Source organism: Athene noctua, chromosome 12 (genome assembly GCF_965140245.1).
Source record: "Athene noctua chromosome 12, bAthNoc1.hap1.1, whole genome shotgun sequence".
Taxonomy (NCBI): domain Eukaryota; kingdom Metazoa; phylum Chordata; class Aves; order Strigiformes; family Strigidae; genus Athene; species Athene noctua.
In genome coordinates this window covers 10859939-10881848 of record NC_134048.1, presented here as the reverse complement: position 1 = coordinate 10881848, position 21910 = coordinate 10859939, and the positions used below count along the sequence as shown (strand labels likewise).

The window sequence follows — 21910 nt, the reverse complement described above, 5'->3', positions numbered from 1 at the left end:
TAGTTTTTTGTTCCTGTGTATTACGATGAAGAAAGAAAAGTGACCTGATCGCTTTGTTTACAGTGTAGCTAAGTGATGCAGGTGCTGCATCATTCATTGGCTTTATAAGAAGTAATAAGGTCACAGAAATAGCTGGAGCAGCCTTATTTTCCATTAGAGCTGACTACAGTAACACACTTACTGAAGGAGGGGACAGTAATGATCCATCGGTACTTATCAGGACAAAATTAGTAAAACATACAATCCCTGTGGTTTAACGGAGCTCAGATTTAACAAAAGTCCTAGTAATGCCCTGCTTTAAAGTCCAAGTGAAGTCTGTGTATGTAACCCTCCGAAACAGTTTACTATTGAAAAAAAAAATCCCCAAACCTGAACCAGAACAAACTTTTACTGTTCAATGTTCATATATGAATATGTTTAGATATTCAAGCCCTTTGTACAGTTAGAAAGGATTGATCATGAGGAAATCTGTTGAGAAAGGTCAAAAAAACCCAGTAAACTGGAAACTGTAGGGTTTGGGGTTTTTTTCCGAAGTTCTAAGGATGCAGAAACTGCATAATAATCTCCCTGTGAACCATAAACACAGTAAAAGCTGAGGCCATTTCTAACATAATCTCTATCAGCAAGATGCCAGTGCTTTTCCAGATTTCCTAACGGGTCCCTGCTAATTCCATGCCAAAACTAGCCGTGGATTTCTTCCTTTTAATCTCCCCTAATGCCTTATTCGATTATTGTCACTGCTCTCCGAGCGCTCACCGTCCCTTCCAACCCTAATTCCCGCCCTGGAGCGGGCAGACGAGCCTGGGCGGCGGTGGCGAATGCGAAGGGCACGCCCGGGCACAGGCACCCCCCACCGCCCCACCCCGGGCAGCGGGCGGCCGAGGCCCACGGGGAAGGCGGCGAGCCGGCCGGGCCCTCCGATTGCCTCACCCGACGGAGCCCCCGGCCAGGCGGAGACGAAGGGATGAGCGCCCGCACTTGCTCCAGGTGACGGGTCTGAGGGCACCCGAGCGTCCCCGCCCGCCCCGGGGCATGGCTCTGCTCATCGCCTGGCTGTGCGTGGCCGTGAGGTGAGTGAGCTCCCCCCCGGCCCCCGGCGGCGCCCTCCAGCCCGGCCGGAGCCGGAGGAGCAGGCGAGGGGCGCCCGGGCCCGCTGCCCTCCCCCGTCTTCCCCTGGGACCGGGTCCCCGACAGGCGGGAGTTTGGCGGGAGGGCTGCGGCGAGGGGGCTCACGGCGGGACTGGCCTCTCCTCGCAGCGCAGCGAGGGCGCTGGGCGCCCAGGGCGACGGGCCGGACCGCTACTCGGAAAACATCACTCGGATCCTCGACAAGCTGTTGGACGGCTACGACAACAGGCTCCGGCCGGGCTTTGGAGGTAAACTCCCGTCCCCTCGGGAGCCTGGGGGGACGCGGCTCGGTGGGGGCGGGCGAGCTCTCCGGCCGCCGCTGGAGGGGGTGGCCCGGGCGGGCGCGGGAGGGTCCCGTCCCGTCCCGGAGCCGGCCGGGGGGAGGCGGCGGCGGAGGAAAGTTTCCCGCTCCCGCCAGCCGCGGCCCCGCGCCGCTCCCAGCTCAGCTCCGTGTCCCGCAGGCGCCGTCACCGAAGTCAAAACGGACATCTACGTGACCAGCTTCGGGCCGGTGTCCGACGTGGAGATGGTAAGGGCCCCGCTTGCCACCCCTGCCCTCCATTTCCCGGATTCATTACGGTGACATCCGAGTCGATCGTCATTAAAGCAGATTACGAGGCTTAATCTTCCTGACAATCTCTAGGGCCCCGCAGAGCAGTTTGGCTGCAGCCGCATATAGCTATTTCCCAGCAGAGCCCTCCTGGGCAACTGGTGGCCCAGGCCCGCCAGCCCCGGGGGGGGACATGGATGGTCACGGGAGCCTCTTTAACCTCGGTGGGAAGACTGTAAGCACCTGTGGCCCAACACACGTTTGCAGGAAGGCTGTGAGTAGAAGAACACCCCGTGAGCAGCTGCGGGGGAATGGTGCCATTTCTGAGACGGCCGCCCCTTGCCATGCACAGTGCCCCCAAATTCAGGTGGCTGCAGGCTTGGGTGAACTCGGTCAATAACAGCAGCAGCCCCAGGAAAACGTTACGCCGTCGGAGTCAGGATGGTATTTCCGTTCTCATTCTGGAAATTTACTTTGATCACGATTTTTGCCCTTGTACACTTCCTCTGATACCTGCTCACCTGACCCTGCAGCCCAGTTTGCAGACAAGGAGCTCTGGGCCCCAAGTTACAACCAAAAGTTTTTCCACCTTTCTGCATCAGTCAATCTAAGAGAATGTATAACCTTGCCTTCTTAGAAAATTTGCCTCTGGCCAAGGGTTAGTTCCATTTCCTAAGCAACTTCTGTCGAGAACTCCTTGAAAGAATTCTTGCGAGAATATTACAAAGAATCCTTAACAAAAATAATTTAGATTAATATTGACTTGACACCATAATCCTACTGTGATGTGATTCACTCAGATCAGTCCTTTCTTTGTGAATATCCAAAGTAAGCTGCAGAAGAGGCACTGAGCATGTCTTTTTGTTCCTGGCAATTAAACATTGATAGTTTGATTTTGCAGTTTGAAAGGATACTAAATTAGACATTTGTATTTCCTAGACCTCAATCACTTTGAATTAATTTATTATCTCTGAGAGGACAATGAGATGTTTTTTTTTCCTTATGCATATCAAATTATCTGTTCACTGATTAATTTGTAACTACTCTTTAAATAATAGGAAAATAGGATATGTTTTCATAGACAATTTTTTTTTAGTAACTACTTAATGGTAATAGGATTAAGGTTTAAGCAGTAAATGAAATGCCACCGATGTGTGTTAGGTTCTTTCATGGAGTTACTGTACATACTTGGGACTGCTGGCTCCCACACATAAATCAACCATGTATTTATTTTCCATAGGAATACACAATGGATGTCTTCTTTCGGCAGACATGGACTGATGAGAGGTTAAAGTTTACTGGGCCAACTGAAATTTTGAAATTGAACAATTTAATGGTCAGTAAAATTTGGACACCAGACACATTTTTTAGAAATGGAAAAAAATCAATTGCTCATAATATGACAACTCCTAACAAACTTTTCAGAATTATGCAGAATGGAACTATTCTTTACACAATGAGGTGAGAAACTATTCTGCTTTTGGTTGACCTTTATTTTTGATTCTTTCAGCAGTATTCCTGCATATAATTTTTTTTCATTGTCATCTACTATAATATATTCTAGACTAACCATTAATGCTGATTGTCCTATGCGGTTGGTGAACTTCCCTATGGATGGACATGCTTGTCCATTGAAGTTTGGAAGCTGTAAGTTTTTCTGTGTCTTTCAGTTTTTATAGTAATACATTTGGTCTACATGTATGTGAGATCAGAATTGAGATCCTAGGACACTACTTAATGATGTAGCTTTTTTTTATGCTAGAATCTTACTTTCTCTGCTGAGACTCAGACCATTCTTAACAACATGGATTTATTTTCTGAAGAGTGACTGTTGAAGCATATTTTATTGTTTATTATTCTTTCACATCTAGTAGTCAAAGTGCATCCTTCAACAAGGCATAAAAGCTGTGGTACATTTACTATATTACTTCTAGTTTTGCAAATATTTAATCGATCTGTGGTAATCAATTTTGAAAACATTTAATTGGTCTGTGGTAATCAATGTATGCGTTTTATAGCAAATTAAGAAACAAAAGTTAGTGCCTATCAGGTCCCATCTAAGCCATTCTCCTGTTGATTTTTTTGCATTTTGTCATTAATGGGGTTAGGAACTTGCTGGAGCAGGATGCATGTTTCTATGGGCATTTGAGCCACAAAATGGAGCATGCTACTTATTTTTTCAATTGCTTATACAAAGTTAATATTATTACATAATTAATAATAGTAATTTTTCCCCTCTGTTACTCAGATGCTTATCCAAAAAGTGAAATAATTTACACGTGGAAAAAAGGACCCCTGCATTCGGTAGAAGTACCACAGGAGTCTTCCAGTCTCCTCCAGTATGACCTCATAGGACAAACTGTATCTAGTGAAACAATTAAATCTAACACAGGTAAGATGTAGCCATGTAGAAACTACTGACATTATAAAATATATCTTGAAAATAAATTGTGGTTTTTTGCATATGGAACCAAATTAGTTTAATTATCTTTTGCCATTTTAAAAACTAAAGCCCTTGGAAATAATCTAACCATTGTCTCTTAGAAGATAGCTTTTCAATACAGTCCCTTTAAGCATACAATTTTTGTGCATTTCTTAAGAATTCCCCCTGGCTCCTGCCCCAGTAAAAACAAAACATGAAATGAATATTATTCTCCTCTGTTTCCATGTGGTCACTTTACCTTTTTTTAATCAGCTTATTTTTATTATGCACTAGGATGCCTGTAAGTGCTTTCCTCAGAACATAGTATGTAGGGCTTAAGCCAATAATGTTTACTCAGATGTTGCTAAAATGTGCTGACATACTTGTCTCTTAACAGGTGAATATGTAATCATGACCGTTTATTTCCATTTGCAAAGGAAGATGGGCTACTTCATGATACAGATATATACTCCATGCATTATGACAGTCATTCTTTCTCAGGTGTCTTTCTGGATTAACAAGGAGTCTGTTCCAGCCAGAACAGTTTTTGGTATGCTGCATTAAGGTCTTTGAACAGCTCAGCATCACATATACCATTCATTCATTACTTTCATTACTTGTTTGTTTTAGGTGAATATTCACTTCAGCTGCTCTATTTCCATCTTCAAAGGAAAATAGGCTACTATCTCATTCAGACATACATTCCATGCATCATGACTGTAGTCCTGTCTCAAGTTGTGTTTTGGATCAACAAAGAATCTGTTCCAGCAAGAACCGTGGCGGGTATTCATGTTTTGTTCTTTTATCATTCACTTCATTCACTTATTGAATCCACTGTATCAAACAGCTACTGTAATCCAGCGGGGACTGGAAAAGACAGCTAGTAGGTTTCAGTGAACAAAAGTAAATACTAAAATTAAACCAAATAATATTCAATCTGCTCACAAGGGTCAAAATTCTTTACTCAGAATGTTTGGTTACCAGACTTGTTTGTGACGTTTTTCTTCCCCTCAATATTTTTTCATATGCAGGAAGGGACAATTTCAGAGTAAATGTCAATCTCTCCATTTTTTAAATAGGAATTTTACTATTGATTTATTGTCTTGTGAAACCAATCTGAGTTAAAGCTTTAAAAGAAAAAAATCACATGGGATGGAATTTATCTCTGACATAAGATACCTCATCTAACACTCATTCTGAAGTGCTCTCTTCCCCTTGTCTAAAAAGGTTTCTAAACAGCTAGCAAGGACATTAGATGGATAGTTAGATGAGATGAATCTTGTCACTAAAACAGGTTGGAGTTGTTATGTGAAAGGTGTGTCCATATTGCACAGCAAGGCCCTTTTTTCTTTCCAGTGCTTTGAATTAATGCTTCCAAAGCTGTGAGTTTTGTCTCCTTAATTTTTAGTGCATGCTTTGCTATTAAATTCGACACACACCTCCCACTTCAGTATTGATAAGTTCTGTAACTGCACTTGTTAAGAGGTAAACTTTCACTGACTGAATTGTTTCTAGAAAAACAATCATTAAAATACTAAGGAAAAATAATAAAACTTGTCAAAAACTTCATGAATCCATTGCCCATACATAGCCGTTTTGCTGCTGTATTTTCTCTTAACCCAGTATTTCTGTACAGAACATTCGCTTTGTGAGACTTGTCCTCACTAACAAAAAGGCAGCTATATGTTCCCTAAGCATAAATGATGCAAGTCTCATAACTCAAAATGAGTCTATAATTGTAGTAAGCAGGCTACAGAATTTGTATAATTTGATTTCAGTCAATTGGCATTTCCTACCTACATGGAGTGGTATTCATAAAAGCACTACAAACTTTCAGGAATGCTAAGTGAATACAGCTTCCTCATGTGCCTCTGAAGGAAGATCAACACTTCTGTTCTTGAAATCCCCACTGGGATTTGGGATGCAGTTTGGTATCATTAAGCACTTAAAGTATTATTTTCTGGCAATGGGGATTTCTTTTAAGTGCTTAAAAATATTAAAGTATGAGGCAATAGATTTTCAAGGATATTTATTGCAATTGAAGCATATAATATATATAAGAGGTTTGTACACCAAGTATGATGCTACCTGATTTGGCTTTATATGCATCTCTGGACTATACAGTTACATCCTCGACATTTTGAGTAAAACTTATTTGCTCTGTAGTGGGCAGTGGAATTCAGTTCTATATGCTTGAAGTAATTTCAGGTCTTTAGCTGGTTCAGTAATAATTACACAGACACCCCAAACCCTGGAATAACAACTCTTAAATGTCATACAGAATTAGAAACAGAAAATATTTTATAAAAATAGTAAAATAAACATCTTTCTCCGTATTGTGGAAAATCAGACATGTTGGCATTTTAAAAGAATATTTCAATCCTTACTCTATTCTTATTTCTCCCAGGCACAGTTTGAATTTATAGTCCTTATTAATTCAAAATCCCATGGATTCTGAATACTGTCATCTAAGGAAAAGAGGGCAAATTCCTTGTAACATAAAATATTTCCAAGCCCTAGTAAAAAAGAAAAGGTTTAAAATGGAGAAGGTTTAAAATGGAGAAGCACGTCTCCTTTCTGCATCATACTGCAAATAATTTAATTATAAATTTTCAGGTTTACTTCTATGTTTCCAAACTGTAAGTTTGAGAGAAGAGAAATTAATAGTAGAAGAATAACAATGGTATGCCCAATCCAGTTTCTGAGAACAAATTCATTTAGCAACTCTGTTTACCTCCAAAATAGATGCCAGTTATCATTTGCTGGTAATATTACAATAAATACTCTGAACATTTGCAAAGATAAAATTAATGGTCATAAGTACCTACTCTTTACAGACCTGCAAGTGAAAAATGGGAGACAGAAAGACTTGAAGAGGCACTTCTGTATTCTTTATAATTGTGTCATTGGAAAGAACAGCAGATTGCTAGTATGAAATTCCTTATTTTATGTGTGTTATGTACGTCACTACGCATATACATATATATATATGTGAAGTTTTATGAAGCATGGCATTATCAGAAATGACATAGAATCAGAAACATGGTTATCAGAGGCCTAATTTTAAGTATGCTCTGTATCCATATAGCAATGGCTATTATTTCACATTTTTATGTGCTTATATCTAGTCTGTTTTATTCCCGGCAAAAAGTTCATCTGTTATTTTGCAGAAAGATAGTAGTCAGCTTCTACCTTCCCAGCAGGTCACCCTGGGAATTCTAAATTAATATCTAGTCATTAAACTTTACAATAAAGTCTCAGATAAGGAAAGGTGCTTGGGTTTATTTGTTGTTTCATTTTTAATAAGAAAAGATAACATATTTCAGTATTTGTATTATGTAACAGATTCTTCAAAACTTACCAAGAAGTGTTCAAAGTGGAAAGACAAGGGTAAACAATCATCAGTTACACGGTTTACCAACTGTAATTTGGCATTCAATTTGATAAAGTAGTTTTCCACATTGCAGAGCATTTCATCAATATTCAGTCCGCACTGAGTGAAGTCTTATCTATATCTGTAATAGAATAGGAGTCCTATTCCTAAGTTTAAATTCCTGCTGCAGTACGTTTTTATTCAGACACAGAATATATCATTTTTATTACTAACTAGCACATGGACAGATTCTAATCTAATACACATCATATTGAAAAGTTCATTCTGGACCTTTGAAATTGAAATATATCTCAGCATACTTGTATTCATATTATAAAATGAATCTGGCAGATTTGGGAGAAGTAGGGATCCTACATATTTTTATACCATTTCCTATTTGCATTTCATTAAAACATGTTAAATAATGACATTGGGACGTAGTTAACCTCAGACAGCTGGCAAGCTACATCATGTGAAAGAGTTGCAAAAAAAAAAATCTGAAAATAACCAAGTCACCCTGTCTTGGTGCTGCAGTATGCAATGACACTGCATCCTTTCCACTGAGCATCATTCAGAGCATATTGATTTATCATCACAACATGACATTATAACACCTTTTACTTTCCCACCTACCTTTTCACAACTGCAGAAAAGAGCAGAAGAAGGTATTCTCCACCTTACAGTCTTTAAATACCTTCAGTTTTCACATTCTAGCAGGCATAATTATAAGTAAACGTGAGTCACAAAGGCTTATATGTTAATGAATGAGTTCGTTCTTGCAGTCTTTGCTTGTATCGGGCAGCAGTGGGAAGTAAGTATATTTCCTACATTATTAATGCTGTACACTCCAAAACAGAAAGAATAAATTCATGAATTAGTGTAAAAAACACCATGGTGCCCATGAGCTACACAACCAGATTTGTTCTGTGAAAATAGATGAGCAGCTCTAGAGAAGTAGCTTTTCTGTCCTTCCGTATTTCTAACTACGGGCACTTTCAAATTAAGATACAGTTAGTGAATCTTAATGTATCCAGTGATTAAAGACAACACCACAGAGGACCAAACTCTTATTACTTGAAATATTTGGATCGTAGCCTACCACTGATTTTAATGCAGAATTTGATTCAGTGAGGGTTCTGTAAGCCATGATCTGTCTTGTGCAACAACAGGAGAAAGAGTGGATCGCTGTTGAGAAATGACAGTATGTTAATCTGGATTTCTGCCAAACATTCCACTTACTAACTCAAGTAAAGCATCTTTCATAGTTTGAGCCTGAATTGTCTTACACCCATATTTATCACAATTCTAAGCAGCCGCACCATGTAGTATGTAGTAATCTTAACCTTCAGGCTGTTCAATGTATTAAGAAGTTTTGTTCAGAGTCTTTAGGTACTGAAGCCAGTATGTGTGAATTATTTAAGAATACCAAATACTTAGCAGTCTTGTTGATTAGCTGGTACATAGGATGACAGCTAAAACCAAAAAGGAGGCTTTTTTTTTTTTTAATATGTATGAATTTAAGAGTAGCAGGGTTGAAGCAAAGTTCTAATGCCCCCATTTTCTTTCTCTTATTTTCAAGGAATCACTACAGTTCTAACAATGACCACTTTAAGCATCAGCGCACGCCATTCTTTGCCCAAGGTGTCCTATGCTACTGCCATGGATTGGTTCATAGCTGTGTGCTTTGCCTTTGTCTTCTCTGCACTTATTGAGTTTGCAGCTGTCAACTACTTTACCAATCTTCAGACTCAGAGAGCGATGAGGAAGGCAGCCAGGGCAGCAGCACTGGCAGCAGCACTATCAGCAGCAACTGTACCGGCAGAGGACGAGATTGTCTCGGTAATTGCTTGCTTTTCTGATAATAAGTATCATATAGGAAGAGGCAGCTGAAGTAGCAAATGCAAAACAATATTAAAGTGATCTTAACCTGAAACAGATTATGTAACCAGGTCATGTCTGTTTATCAAAGACATTGTTCTTATTTCAGAAAATGAAGACTTCATTTATTCATACTGTTTATTTAAATTGAGATATGATTTACTAGAGAGATGTTTATTTGGTAAGATATTTAAGGAAAGCCATTAGACTGTTACCCATAATACTTCCCTTGAGCAGTGCTGTAGGCGGTGTGGTCAGGCAGCTGTGGTTCTCTCAGTAAGTTTGCAGGATCTGTAGGACACCGTACAATGGAATGAACATGTGCATTGGCCAGATGATTATGGGATCAGTGTAGTACACTGGTACATACCATAAGTGGGTCATCTGGAAGAAGAGGAATTAGCCTTTACATAAACTTCGCATCTGTTACTTTCATAAAAATCTGTGTTGGTGGAAGCTTGGGGAAAAAACATAAATGTAAAGATTAAGGATAAATTTTACTACATGCAAAAGATAGGAAGGCTTTCCAGTATCAAAAAAAGTATGTCAGAATTGCTTGTAAATATTATTCCTTGCATTTGGGCTAAGTAATGAATGCTGTCTCACAACATATGTTAATATATTTATCACTATAGCCCTCTTGTTTTCAAAATCAGTTTTACTACCACCACATTTCCCATTCTGAGAGGAATAACAGTATCTGAATGACCTTCTGCAAAACCTTTGACTCTGTAGTTGAATTAGGGAGTCAATCTAAGAGTTACTGAATATCAGGGCCACACCTTACCCACCATATAGTAATTTTTCACATTTGCTTATAAACAGCAGTTAAACATTAGGTACATTCAAAATGTCAAATTCCTAATTGAGAAGTTCCATATAATAGCGAAATGAAAGCTCAACAGCATCTTGCTTCTGGTCCTCTTGGAGCTAATCAACAAATGTTCTTCACTTCAACTGGGAAGCATTGTGCTTGTAAGCCATATTGTGTTTTGCTTACAGTTTTATGAATATTGAAAAAAACCTGAAGACATTGTAAGTTATAATAATTGCATTTTATTTTCACTAAATATATAAATGAAAAAGGAACAAACCTTTATACATATTAACTCAGATCCACAGCATTTTTGTTTGTTTTTTGACCCACAGTTATGTAAAGAAAATACAAAAGAAAGTCCATCCAAAAAATTTAAAAGGAGCTTGGAAGCAGATGTTTGTAGAATCTTACACTGATTTTGAAGTCACAGCAGAAAGGCTGATTTAATTTTGGCAATATTTGCAATTTCATACCTACATTTATTTTAACTAGTAAACTTTTATAATTATATAGAAACCTTACAAAAAACAATGAGAGGAAAAGAGGATATGCGCTTGCCAATATTTAGGACATACTTCCCACCCTCCCCAACTCCATGATATTTGAGAAGTACTCTGGGCTGAAGGGGCAGAAGATTGCAACAGTAAAATAGTGTAAAATAAGAAAATACTGTTAAGACTGAAGGAACTTTAAAATGTACTAAAGCTTCATTGTTATTCGTTTGTTGACTTCTTTTTGAGGGCAAGCTATCAGAAAAAAAGCTAAAGAGATCACTTGGCTTTATGGAGCATGAGGAAAATATTGATAGCTGCTACATAATGGAGGAACAATAGCTCTGATCTTCCCTACACACACTTCCTTATTCAAGTTTGAGTTAATCATAGGGAGGTTTCAAAGGGGGAAAAAGAAAAGCCACTTTTTTTTCATTGAAATCCCTGCTGAGTGATATGAAAACAATTTGGTCCGTTTGCATGTGCTACTGCTAGTGAATTCACAGCAGGTGCTACAAAGCCACCGTCACCACCTCCCTCCTCTCCCCAATCTCTAGAAGACAACTGTTTCAAAAAATAACCCTCTGCATATGCCCAGATATCTTAGAACATACTCCTGATGATTGTGGCTCCTCCAGTACTTGTGGGTGAGATTTACATGGTCATGATCATTGCAGACCAAGCTAAACACAAACTACAAAATTGCTGTTGAATGAATTAATAAAAGAAATTAAAAGACTTCCAAGGGCTTCAGCCACAAACAAGCACAGAGCCAAACTGAAGACATACCTTCCTCATTTTGTAAATACTTACTTGTTAGCTTTTTCAAGTAAAAGCAAGGAAAAAAAAAAAGCATCTAGGAATAAAATAAACATCTAGGAAGCACACTGCAACCATTTCCTCAAGAAAATTATTTACAACTAGCTAACAACATACAGATTTAGAAGAGTAGTAAACCCTGTAACACCAAGGTCCCAAGATAAACTCAGTCTCTAAAACAGCTCACAGTGTCCACAGAATTCTACAGTCCTGATCTTTCTCAAAACTCTGTTATCCGAGACAGTAATTTTCAAGCCCTGTAAATCCAGTACCTTTCTAGTACCAGTTCTCTATGAGACTGCACTTCTGCAGTAATAGAAAAATCAAAATCAATATCATAAAAATGAAGGGTACTTACAATTGAAGTAAAGATGGTATAGTCAAAATGGCTTCTAGAAGAATTAACTATTGGACTTAAAAGGTCCCATTCCAGAAAGGCATGCTGGGAGTAAGAAGTAATTATAGAATAACTGATTTTAAGATTTTTTTTTTTCTTTTTCTGTGTGGTGAAGGTAAAGGGGAAAGAACGATTGTATGTTGTCACCTAGATGGATGTACTGCCGTCAGTGACACAATTTCAGCTGAAACAGACCTGAACTACCCAATTTGAATGCTAAAAGTATAGTTAGCACAGGCTGATTGCATGAGTGTATGACCGTTTCCACAGGATTATCATCCTCTACTGAGTTTTGTACTTCTATAGCTACATTACCAGTCTCAGGGCAATTATGCTTAAATAAGGCACACAGCATAATACTTAAGTTTCTTTCCTAATGTAGATTTAGGAAGTTTTCTGAGGTCCTAATTTCCTCTTTGTTGCCCCATACTCCCAACTTGTTCCATTTATTTCCCTCTACATTTTTCCATCACTTTGCCTTCCAAATTTTTCTTTTTTTGGTTGCTACAATGCCCAATTCATATCCTTTACACCTTGAATAATTTATCTTAACTCTCCTGCTCTTCTTTTTACCTTTTCTCCTTATTTACTCTGCCTCTTTTCTTAAAATTTGCTTTCTAATTCACTAGAAAAATAAATCTGTTAGAATCCATGTCTTATACATTATAAAATGTTTTTAAACTGTGTTATTTGATTTAAAAAACAAAAAAATTAAAAATCTTTCCCTTCTCTCATACCCTGCACTTTGGTACCTTGTCTTTTCTAATATGTGATTTCTTTTTCATTTATTTTTGCTTTTTCAGATAGGATAGTAAAATTCTTCATCCACTTGTAATGCCAGTATTTTTATTTGAGATTTTAAGTGCACGGAAGTTGTCGGTATTTTAGCTATATAAAAGGATGAAGAGTAGTGAACAATGTGTCAGAAATGTCTCCTACATTTATACCAGTCAGATGGTACTTTTACATTGAGAAAATTTCTTAAGATTCTAAAAGTTTACTTAGTTTTGGGGAGTTCATTTGTAAAAACAAAAGTGAAAAAGTGAGATGTACGTGAAAATTTTCATGGCTGTACAGTTGGCCAATGAAACTGCTACCAGTAGCAACATTAAGAGTAACAACATAGACTGTATGTTTTTAATAATGGATTATTTAAAATTGGCTGAAGAGTGACTACAGAACACTGTGGCAGGAATAGTCTTGGGCTGTCTGAACTAGTACTTTCTGTATGCCAGGAGACCCATTCTCCTGCTTTGCATACGGGAGACAGTTCTGGTATAAATGAAAATTCAAAGGGGTTACAGGACAGCCAGTTAGAAGCTTTTGATGACTGATTGAGGTCCGAAACTCATCAAGATAAAAATATTTACAGAATATATTCAGGTTTTTTTAATTCCAAATTAACTATATTTCCTGAAGAAAAAATAAAAAATCTTCAAAATACTATCAGAAAGCCTTCTTCCCCCTTCAATCTAGTTAATGTTATTTAAAATCTTGCTTTATTCAAATGAATAAAACTTTTTTTCATGGGGTTTTATACTGTAGCCAAAAAAGCTGTATACTCAGAAAAGAAAGGTGGCAGAAGACCAAATTCTTCTCTACTGTACTAATGAAAGTAGGAGAATCTCTGCTTAAGTCATTGGACTACACTGGTTTTTGTAAGAGAGACAATGGTCCGACTATGTGCTCAGTTAACTGATGACAGCCCAGCATGCCTGTTCAGGTTCCAGGAAAGCCACTCTGTTTCCCTCAGTTGACTGAGAGCAGAATTTGGCTTGCTGTCTTTGTCAGCTGCAGGCAATCCCTGTGTGAAATACAAAACTATGGGTGTTCCACTCCAAAATATGATGGCAACAAGCTGAGTAGTCATCTGGACCCTAAAAGAAACCTGTCTTTATTCATATGGTGAACAAGCTTGTTCTAGCATGTCAAAACCAAACATTATATATATACATACCTATAAAAAACATTATGGCATTTAGCTTCTTAATCCATTTCAAATGTGTATTTTCTATATCAGTCATATTGTTACATCATTATGGCTTCCTTTATCCAGGAATACCCTAATAATGGAAGTTGCAGGGGAAGGGGAATTGGTGATACTGTCTGGAGTGCAGCATTTGAAGTCACACTCTGCAAGATAGTCAGGGAGTACACACCATGGATAAAAAGACATCCTTTCCATGTGAGAGACTATATGTAAAAGGCAGAAGATTGTTACAGGGTGGTAGCTTGATTACAGTTATGATCTAAAAGACCTGTTTAACAGAAACAGCACAGAGCAGAGAAATGCTGCTGGGAGAGCTTCCTTCTCCCTACAAACAACCTTGTACCTGTGTTTCAAAATATAACAACATGGCTTGGGCAGAAAAGGATTCTCTTTAACAACCATGCCCAACTGCAGAGCAGCCGTATGTCATGTCGGTATACAGATTCTGGTTTTCTATAATTATGTCAGAATATATTATGTTTAATGAGCATCCTAGTATAACGGAAAGGAGAGCACTTCTATTTGGATTATCAAAAACCCTTTATGAGATCATCCTAGACAAAGCTACATGCATTAAAGTCTTGTCTGAGAACATGGCACTTTCAATCAAATTAGGGAGACCATCCTACTCCTCCACAACTGCAGATTATCAAGTAGACTATTAAAAACAAACAACAACTTTCAATTATATTGACTTTTTGTCACACCAACAAGAAGAGTAGATGCTGATTATTTGGTTCTGCCTGAGTTAAATATTTGTCTGATTGACAAAGCCAATGCAGGTCAGTAAGGAAGGTTTAGAAATAGCTGATATCACACACCAAAATAGAAAAATTCAAGATTAATTGGATTTAGACAATTTTTAATTCAACAATGAAGTCTAATCTCAGTACCTTTTCTTCAGAGAGACAGTGAGGACAAAAGAAAATAAGTTAAATTATAGAAAAAACCCCCAAACAAGCCCCTCTATTGCTGTTTGCGTAATTCTGTCTCATTTAGACACCCAAAGTAGTTTCTATATGCTGCAGAAATTCAGCAAAGTGTAGACACAGGGATTGTTCTGGATTGACAGTGATAAATTTCAGAGCCGCATGTGACTTTGAACATTTAAATCTGTTCAACAAGCATATATTTTGACAGAGGCTCTGCGCTAATTATATGATTTTTCTGATACGCTACATATAAATGTTAGGAAGAGACTATACCACAGTACATTCACATTGAAAAGCGAATGACTAGGGTTCCAGTCTCTGCTCTCTTAGTGCTTCCTGTTTTATATGACAGCAGTTCTAACACAAGGGGCATGGTATATTTTTCAAAGTTATGCTTTCTGCCTCTAATGGCTTTTTAGATTTTCCATGCAAAGTAAAACAGCTTTGAAGTAATAAGGTAACAGCCTCTCCCCCTAACCACCTTCACCTGATGATGAGAGAGGTGAATTTCAATCCCTGAAGGTTAAGAAAGAATTTGAACAAAACTTTCCTGTGCTCCAAATGAGTAATTTAGCGTGATTTAACCTTTTTACTAGGGTAAAGAACAAAGAAAATAAATTTGCATGCTATTCCTCATAATATTTATAGGAAAGGAAACTTAAAATTCCTCAAGAGATGCCTAAAGCTAGGACTATTAATGACTTCTAAACTATATTCAGCTTTTAATTATGCAGAACGCTGTTGTAGATGTTTGCAATACACATTTTTTTGAATCAGATCCCACAGATGAGATAGACAAAGACATGTCTAAATTATAGGTTTTAATGAATCTCTGGCATGAGATGGATACATAAACTGCATGGAACTGTAAAGACTAAGGTACCTTACTGCATGCCCAAAAGGAGATCTTACATAATGCATTGAACTTTCCTGCTGCACGATGCTGCATATAGATTGTTCAATAGCTAAGCAGAGTTTTTACAGATCACCCTGTTGAATGTAGAAGCTAAACAATGCTTAGCTCTCTCTTTGGGAGCTAAGTCACTAGCAGGTGATTTTATGTGTATATAAAAATTGAAATTACTCAAACTGCACCTACTAATGAGATAGGCAGGAAAAAAGAATGTTACATATTTAATTTAGCATTCTGCCTTGTACAGACACTGAGTTTTGGTCCTAGGTGGTTTTCTGTTTCTGTTTATTTTTTTGTGTGTGTGTTTTGTGATGTCAGCAAAGTTCAATATCCTTAATCCAATAAATTATAAGGAAAAAGGGGAATAACACATTTTTTTTGTCTAAACTTTCAGAGTTAATTCTCACAAACCTCTTTTTACTGCATTGCCCGCAGAAAAAAGAGACATAAGTGAGTAAAAGAGAGATAAGTAAGGACCTACAGATATTAATTTGTTTAAAGTTAGCCAGTATCTGAGTGCATACATAAGATACTCATGTTCCTGCTAGGACATAAACTAAACTGATAGTGAGAGTATGTATTTGCAGTACAAAGGAACAGAGAATAGTGGAGAATTTTACAAATACAAATTACAAAAACCTCTTGAGGAAAGGAAACATAAGAACAAAGCACATTCATAAATCACAGTTAGCATCCATATAAAAATCAGAAAAAGCAGAGAAAGAATTCCATTTACTCCAAGGTTATATATGCTGTATTTTTTTAAATATGGAAGCCAAGCAATTTGCTGAGAGTCTCCGGAGATATTCTGAGCATAAGCAAATTCTGGTGATATTGATGAGAGTTGTGGGAGAGCAGCACCTTTATAGACAAGATGAGACTGCTTTGGGAGCTTTCTAGGGGATCAGATAGCTGAGCTGCAACAGCTTAACAGAAGCCAGACTAGACCTTACTAGCCCATATACATACCAGTCTGTCTAGTCCAGTTCTATGATATCTCACATTAAACAGTGATCTTGCAATCTGTTCTGTGTCACTGTGTAGTCATACACAGTGACAAGTTTAATTACCTGATGGGACTAACATTCCACAGGAGTGCAAGAGTACTCCTCTGAATCAGGATTCAGTAACTTAACAAAATACTTTATTTCATTATGACAGCGTGCCATGCCTCACCTCAGGCTTCTTGTTGCTCTTGCTGCTTGCAAAACAGTCCTTACTATTTGAGTGATTGGCTGTATGAACTATGCAAAATAGGCTATTCATTCCTGTTTTCCTCTCTGTGTTTTGCTAAAGTTTCATGATGTCATTGTAGGTAAACTTTGTCAAAAGTTTAAATATAGAAGACAAATTATTGTGCTTGCTGTTCAGAACTCAACTGTAGTAAGAAACTAAATGGTTTTCTCTCACTGCCTCCTCCTCTTGGTTTAGCAATGAATTTCAATGAAAAATATGAGTTGTGGTTCTGGGGTCAAGCAAGTCTGGTCTACAGTCAGCTGCCACACTGAGAAACATCTTCGTTACACATCTGAGATAAATTTGGACTTAGAATTCCATATCTGGTGTAGTATACAAGAAAATAGTCTTGACCCTGACTTGTTGGATTGGCACACGAGGGTGTTAAAGACAGTGTGAAGAACTATTCAGGGACTTTCTTAACGACTTACATCAACTCTAAATCATCTCCTCAGCAGGTGAAGAGCATGACAAAAAACCTGTGGCTTTACTGAGACCGTAAAATTTACTGGTCCTTCCCAAATATTGGAACAGGATATTTTAGGTAACGAGAAGCTACTAACAGCACTCCATTGATAGAAATGGATTTAAACTGGCCCCAAAGTTAGTTAGTGCGCTCCCCAAGCTCTGAGGGAGTTCACTAACACTGACTCTAGCTCTTCTTGTCTCCAACTTGAGATGAAATCACGTTGAGATAATCCTTCTCCTATAACAATCCTCCTTCTATAGGAATGAGATTTAATAAATATTATAAATAATGACAAGCATTACACTTTTTCAAGTGCCTATTCAGATGATCACAATGATTTTACTACCTCTACATTCCAAATATGTTCAGTACTGAACATCATCTGCAGACCATACGCTACATCTGTTCTGCCTACTATTAACTCCATCACCTCAGTACAATAATTCCTAATTCATGCTTAAATGATCCACCTGATAACATAATATTACAGATAAAAAGCGCTAAGATTCACCTTACACTTATACTTTTAGGAACCACTCATTCTCCACAAAAGGTCAAACTACCTTGCAGTAAAGTGAAAACCAAGCTACCTTATGACTTCTACAGTTCAGTTCAAAGCAGGGCATACAAGCAGAATGGAATAGGAGCTTGAATGAAAGCAGAGCCCAGGCTCTCTCGGTCAGTTGTTTATAGATTGGGATTATTATTATGATTAGTGCAAGTGGGCATGGATAACTCTGTGACACACCAGTGAACAGTCCTGCATTTAGATCTGTCTCTGGCTTGCTGTGTTACTGGAAAATACAAAAGCAAACATCTGCGTTCCAGGTAGGCACAGCCCCAGAATATGAATGCCATTTAATGTCTATTCAAAACATGGTACTAATCATTTAATGTGTAGATGGCAAAGTGGAATAAAGAGGCATAAGGAAAGTTGGAAGTGTTGATAGGTTGTAGGGGAAGAAAAAGGGCAATAGGTAAAAGAGATACATTCAGAAAAAGCATTTTTTTCTTTTTTTTTTTTTTTCCCAAATAAGATGTCTCTACCTTTTACTTAGACTAAAATCAGCTGTGAGGAATCCATCTCTCCCTAATTTCAGCTGGATACCAGTCCATTCATCCATGAGTAGAACTTAGCATCACACTGTAGCAATGTCACTTGTTCTGATACTCTGGCAGTAACATTGACCGGTGAAAGGATAATTCCTGTTAAACTCTATTTTAAGTCATACATGAGATACCAGGTCTGTTAGGCTAGTGTTTTATCTAGAAATTGTGGCCCATGTACGGGTATAGGCAATGTATTTCAGAAAATTCTGCTTTTCCTTTTAGTGACCTACTCATTTATCTGATTGACTAAAATCTGTTTCCGTGAATAGAAATCCTGTGAGATAAATTCCAAAAATGCTAACAGTGGGCTTCATGTAAGTGAATGTTTGTCACTAAATCACTCCCAATGAATGACTTTCCATATGTATCAGAATTTTGCTATCTTAAAACCATTCTTAGAATCCTAGAATGGTTTGGGTTGGAAGGGGCTTTAAAGATCATCTAGTCCCATCCCCCTGCCACAGGCAGGGACACCTCCCACTAGCTCAGGTTGCTCACAGCCCCGTCCAACCTGGCCTTGAACCCTGCCAGGGAGGGGGCAGCCACAGCTTCTCTGGGCAACCTGTGCCAGTCTCTCACCACCCTCACAGAGAAGAATTTCTTCCTTAAATTAAATCTGCCCTCTTTCAGTTTAAAACCATTACCCCTTGTCCTATCCCTACACTCGCTGATCAAGAGTCCCTCTGCATCCTTCTTGTAGCTCCCTTTAAGTATGGCAGGCCACTATAAGGTCTCCCCATAGCCTTCTCTTCTCCAGGCTGAACAACCCCAACATTCCCATCGTGTCCCCATAAGGGAAGTGCTCCAGCCCCTGATCATCTGGCCATCGTGAGGCCTCCTCTGAACTCAATCAAGCAGGTCCGTGCCCTTCTGCTGTTGGTGCCCCCAGAGCTGGACACAGCACTGCAGGGGGGTCTCATGAGAGCAGAGTAGAGAGGGAGAATCCCCTCCCTCGCCCTGCTGCCCACACTTGTCCTGATGCAGCCCAGCATGCGGTTGGCTTTCTAGGCTGTGAGCGCACGTTGCTGACTCACAGACAGTTTTGCATCCCCTGATACTCCCAAGTCCTTCTCCTTGGGGCTGCTCTCAATCCACTCCTCACCCAGCCTGGATTTGTGCTTGGGATTGCCCCGACCCATGTGCAGGACCTTGCACTTGGTCTTGTTGAACTTCATGGGGTTCACATGGTCCCACCTCTCCAGCCTGTCCAGGTCCCTCTGGATGACACAGCCCTTCCCTCCAGCGTGTCAACTGCACCACACAGCTCGGTGTCATCGGTGAACTTGCTGAGGGTGCCTCGAGCCCACTGTCCATGTCACCAACAAAGATGTTAAACAGTGCTGGTCCCAGCACCGGCCTGTGAGGATGCCACTCATCACTGCTCTCCACTTGGACATCGAGCTGTTGACCAGAACTCTGAGTGAGACCATCCAGCCAGTTCCTTATCCAGTGAGTGGTCCATCCATCAAATCCATGTCTCACAACTTAGAGACAAGGATGTCAGGTGGGACAGTGTCACATGCTTTGCACAAGTCCAGGTAGAGGACATCGGTTATTCTTCCCTTATCCACCAGCACTATTGCAGCAGCCAAAATAATTCACACATCGGGGTCACCAGTTGTAGCAGCTAAAATCATGAGTGACAGCCAGAATCACAAGCCAAAGTGTTCTTTCTTTTTTCTGCAGGGCAGGGGCCGTTTATTTTCTTTAATATCTGTTTTTCATCTTAGAATAATACTACTTATACAATAATACATACTTACACTCTCATTCAAGTTCTTACTTCATAATAAGCAAATCAGCAACTACACAGCCATCAATCCTCTCTCCCATCAGACAGTTCCATACTGTTCTGGAGCTCAGCGTTGCAGCTGTCCGTTGTTTCTCCCTGCCACCTACCTAGCAGTTTCCTATCTTTCTTCTCCAAGCCTTTCTTCTTCTCCAGGTCTACACAGAGCTGACTGGTGCTTCTCCCAGCCTGCACAGAGCTCTCAGGCCAATGTAAATTTGCCTCTTAAATTGAATCTCTCACAGCTGTGCAGGGCTGACAAGCCAATGCCAACTTGCCTCTTAATCATTTACCAGTAACATATGGAATCTCCCACAGCTGCACAGAGCTGGCACTCCCACACACTGTAACTCCATCATAGGCGGCCACCAGATTTGTCAGGCACAGTGTGCTTTAGTGATGCCATGTTGGCTGTCACCAATCACCTCCTTATTCTCCATGTGCCCTAGCATAGTTTCCAGGAGGATCTGCTCCATGATCTTGTTGGGCACAGAAGTGAGACTGACTGGCCTGTAGTTCCCTGGGTCTTCCTTTTTTAAAAATGAGGGTTATGTTCCCCCTTTTCTAGTCAGCAGGAACTTCACGGGACTGCCGTGACTTCTCAAGTATGATGGATTAGTGGCTTAGCCACTTATCTGCCGGTTCCCTCAGAACCCACAGATGCATCTCATCAGGTCCCATGGACTTGTGCACCTTTAGGTTCCTTAGATGGTCTTAGACCTGATCTTCTGTTGTGGGTGGTTCTTCATTGTCCCAGTCCCTGCCTTTGCCTTCTGCCATTTGGGCCATGTAGCTGGAGCACTTGCTCCAAATGTTAATATGCTGTTGTATTGTAAGTTATAAGACTTCCCTCATCAGCTTCAGTCATTCTGTCATCTAGTTCTGCTGACCAGAAAAGCTGCTTATTGAAACCTAAGAATAGCTGCATATGTTGTGCAATTTTGTGCAAAAGATTTTTCATCAATAATCTGGAAATAAGTTTTTCAGTCCTTCATTGGTGAAGCTTTATACTCACCTAAAATGTTGTAAATTAGCATTGCTTTTTAGAATCTAAGGTATTTCTGTTGTTCCCTATTAACAGAAAACTTGAGTACTTCATATCAAGACAATAAAAACCAGCTTGACACTCTAGGAATTCTTCTGTATTTTCTCAGCCATCAGATTAATCTAATGGCTGCTACCATGCATCCACATTACTAATGGTAGTCCTGGGCTGTGGCAGTAGCAGCAAGGTTTTTGAAAATTTCCTCCCATTCGATACTACTGTGAAAGTGGGTAACTGATATATCCATAGAGCAGGTTTAGAGCATGCGGTAGATCCTATTCCTATGCCATTTCTGCAAGGAAGAAATCCATTCTACTCTTGTGAAAGTAAAAATAATTTCAACTTAGACACAAATAAAATAGGTGTATATAATGAATATACATGTCAGCCTAGCACCTAAGGGGTGAACTCTAAATGTTTCTGAGGTCTGGCTAAAGTTTTAAGAGTTTTGTAGAGTTTTCTGAAGAATAATTGGAGCTGGCTATGAATATTGCACAAAAAAAAATTGGTTTCATGTTACTATAAATGAAAATTAAAATAGTTCGATTACG

The 21910-nt window shown here is 39.3% G+C and overlaps 1 protein-coding gene across 4 annotated transcripts in view; it reads left to right on the top strand.

Annotated features, from left to right (window-relative positions):
• Positions 1-740: 740 nt before the first annotated feature.
• The window catches only part of GABRA6 (gamma-aminobutyric acid type A receptor subunit alpha6), a 31898-nt gene continuing 10728 nt past the window's right edge, over positions 741-21910 (top strand). Inside the window, exons 1-9 of one of the 4 annotated variants that reach the window (XR_012634434.1) lie at positions 741-1070; positions 1258-1376; positions 1590-1657; positions 2919-3139; positions 3243-3325; positions 3927-4070; positions 4498-4650; positions 4731-4883; positions 9053-9312. Coding sequence is in view for 3 of the 4 variants with exons in the window: in XM_074916434.1 (XP_074772535.1) it covers positions 1033-1070; positions 1258-1376; positions 1590-1657; positions 2919-3139; positions 3243-3325; positions 3927-4070; positions 4498-4650; positions 4731-4883; positions 9053-9312 (1239 nt within the window). In the remaining variant the exon portion in view is untranslated. The remainder of the gene's footprint in view (positions 1071-1257; positions 1377-1589; positions 1658-2918; positions 3140-3242; positions 3326-3926; positions 4071-4497; positions 4651-4730; positions 4884-9052; positions 9313-21910) is intronic. The other 3 variants (XM_074916434.1, XM_074916436.1, XM_074916435.1) reach the window with 3 other exon arrangements.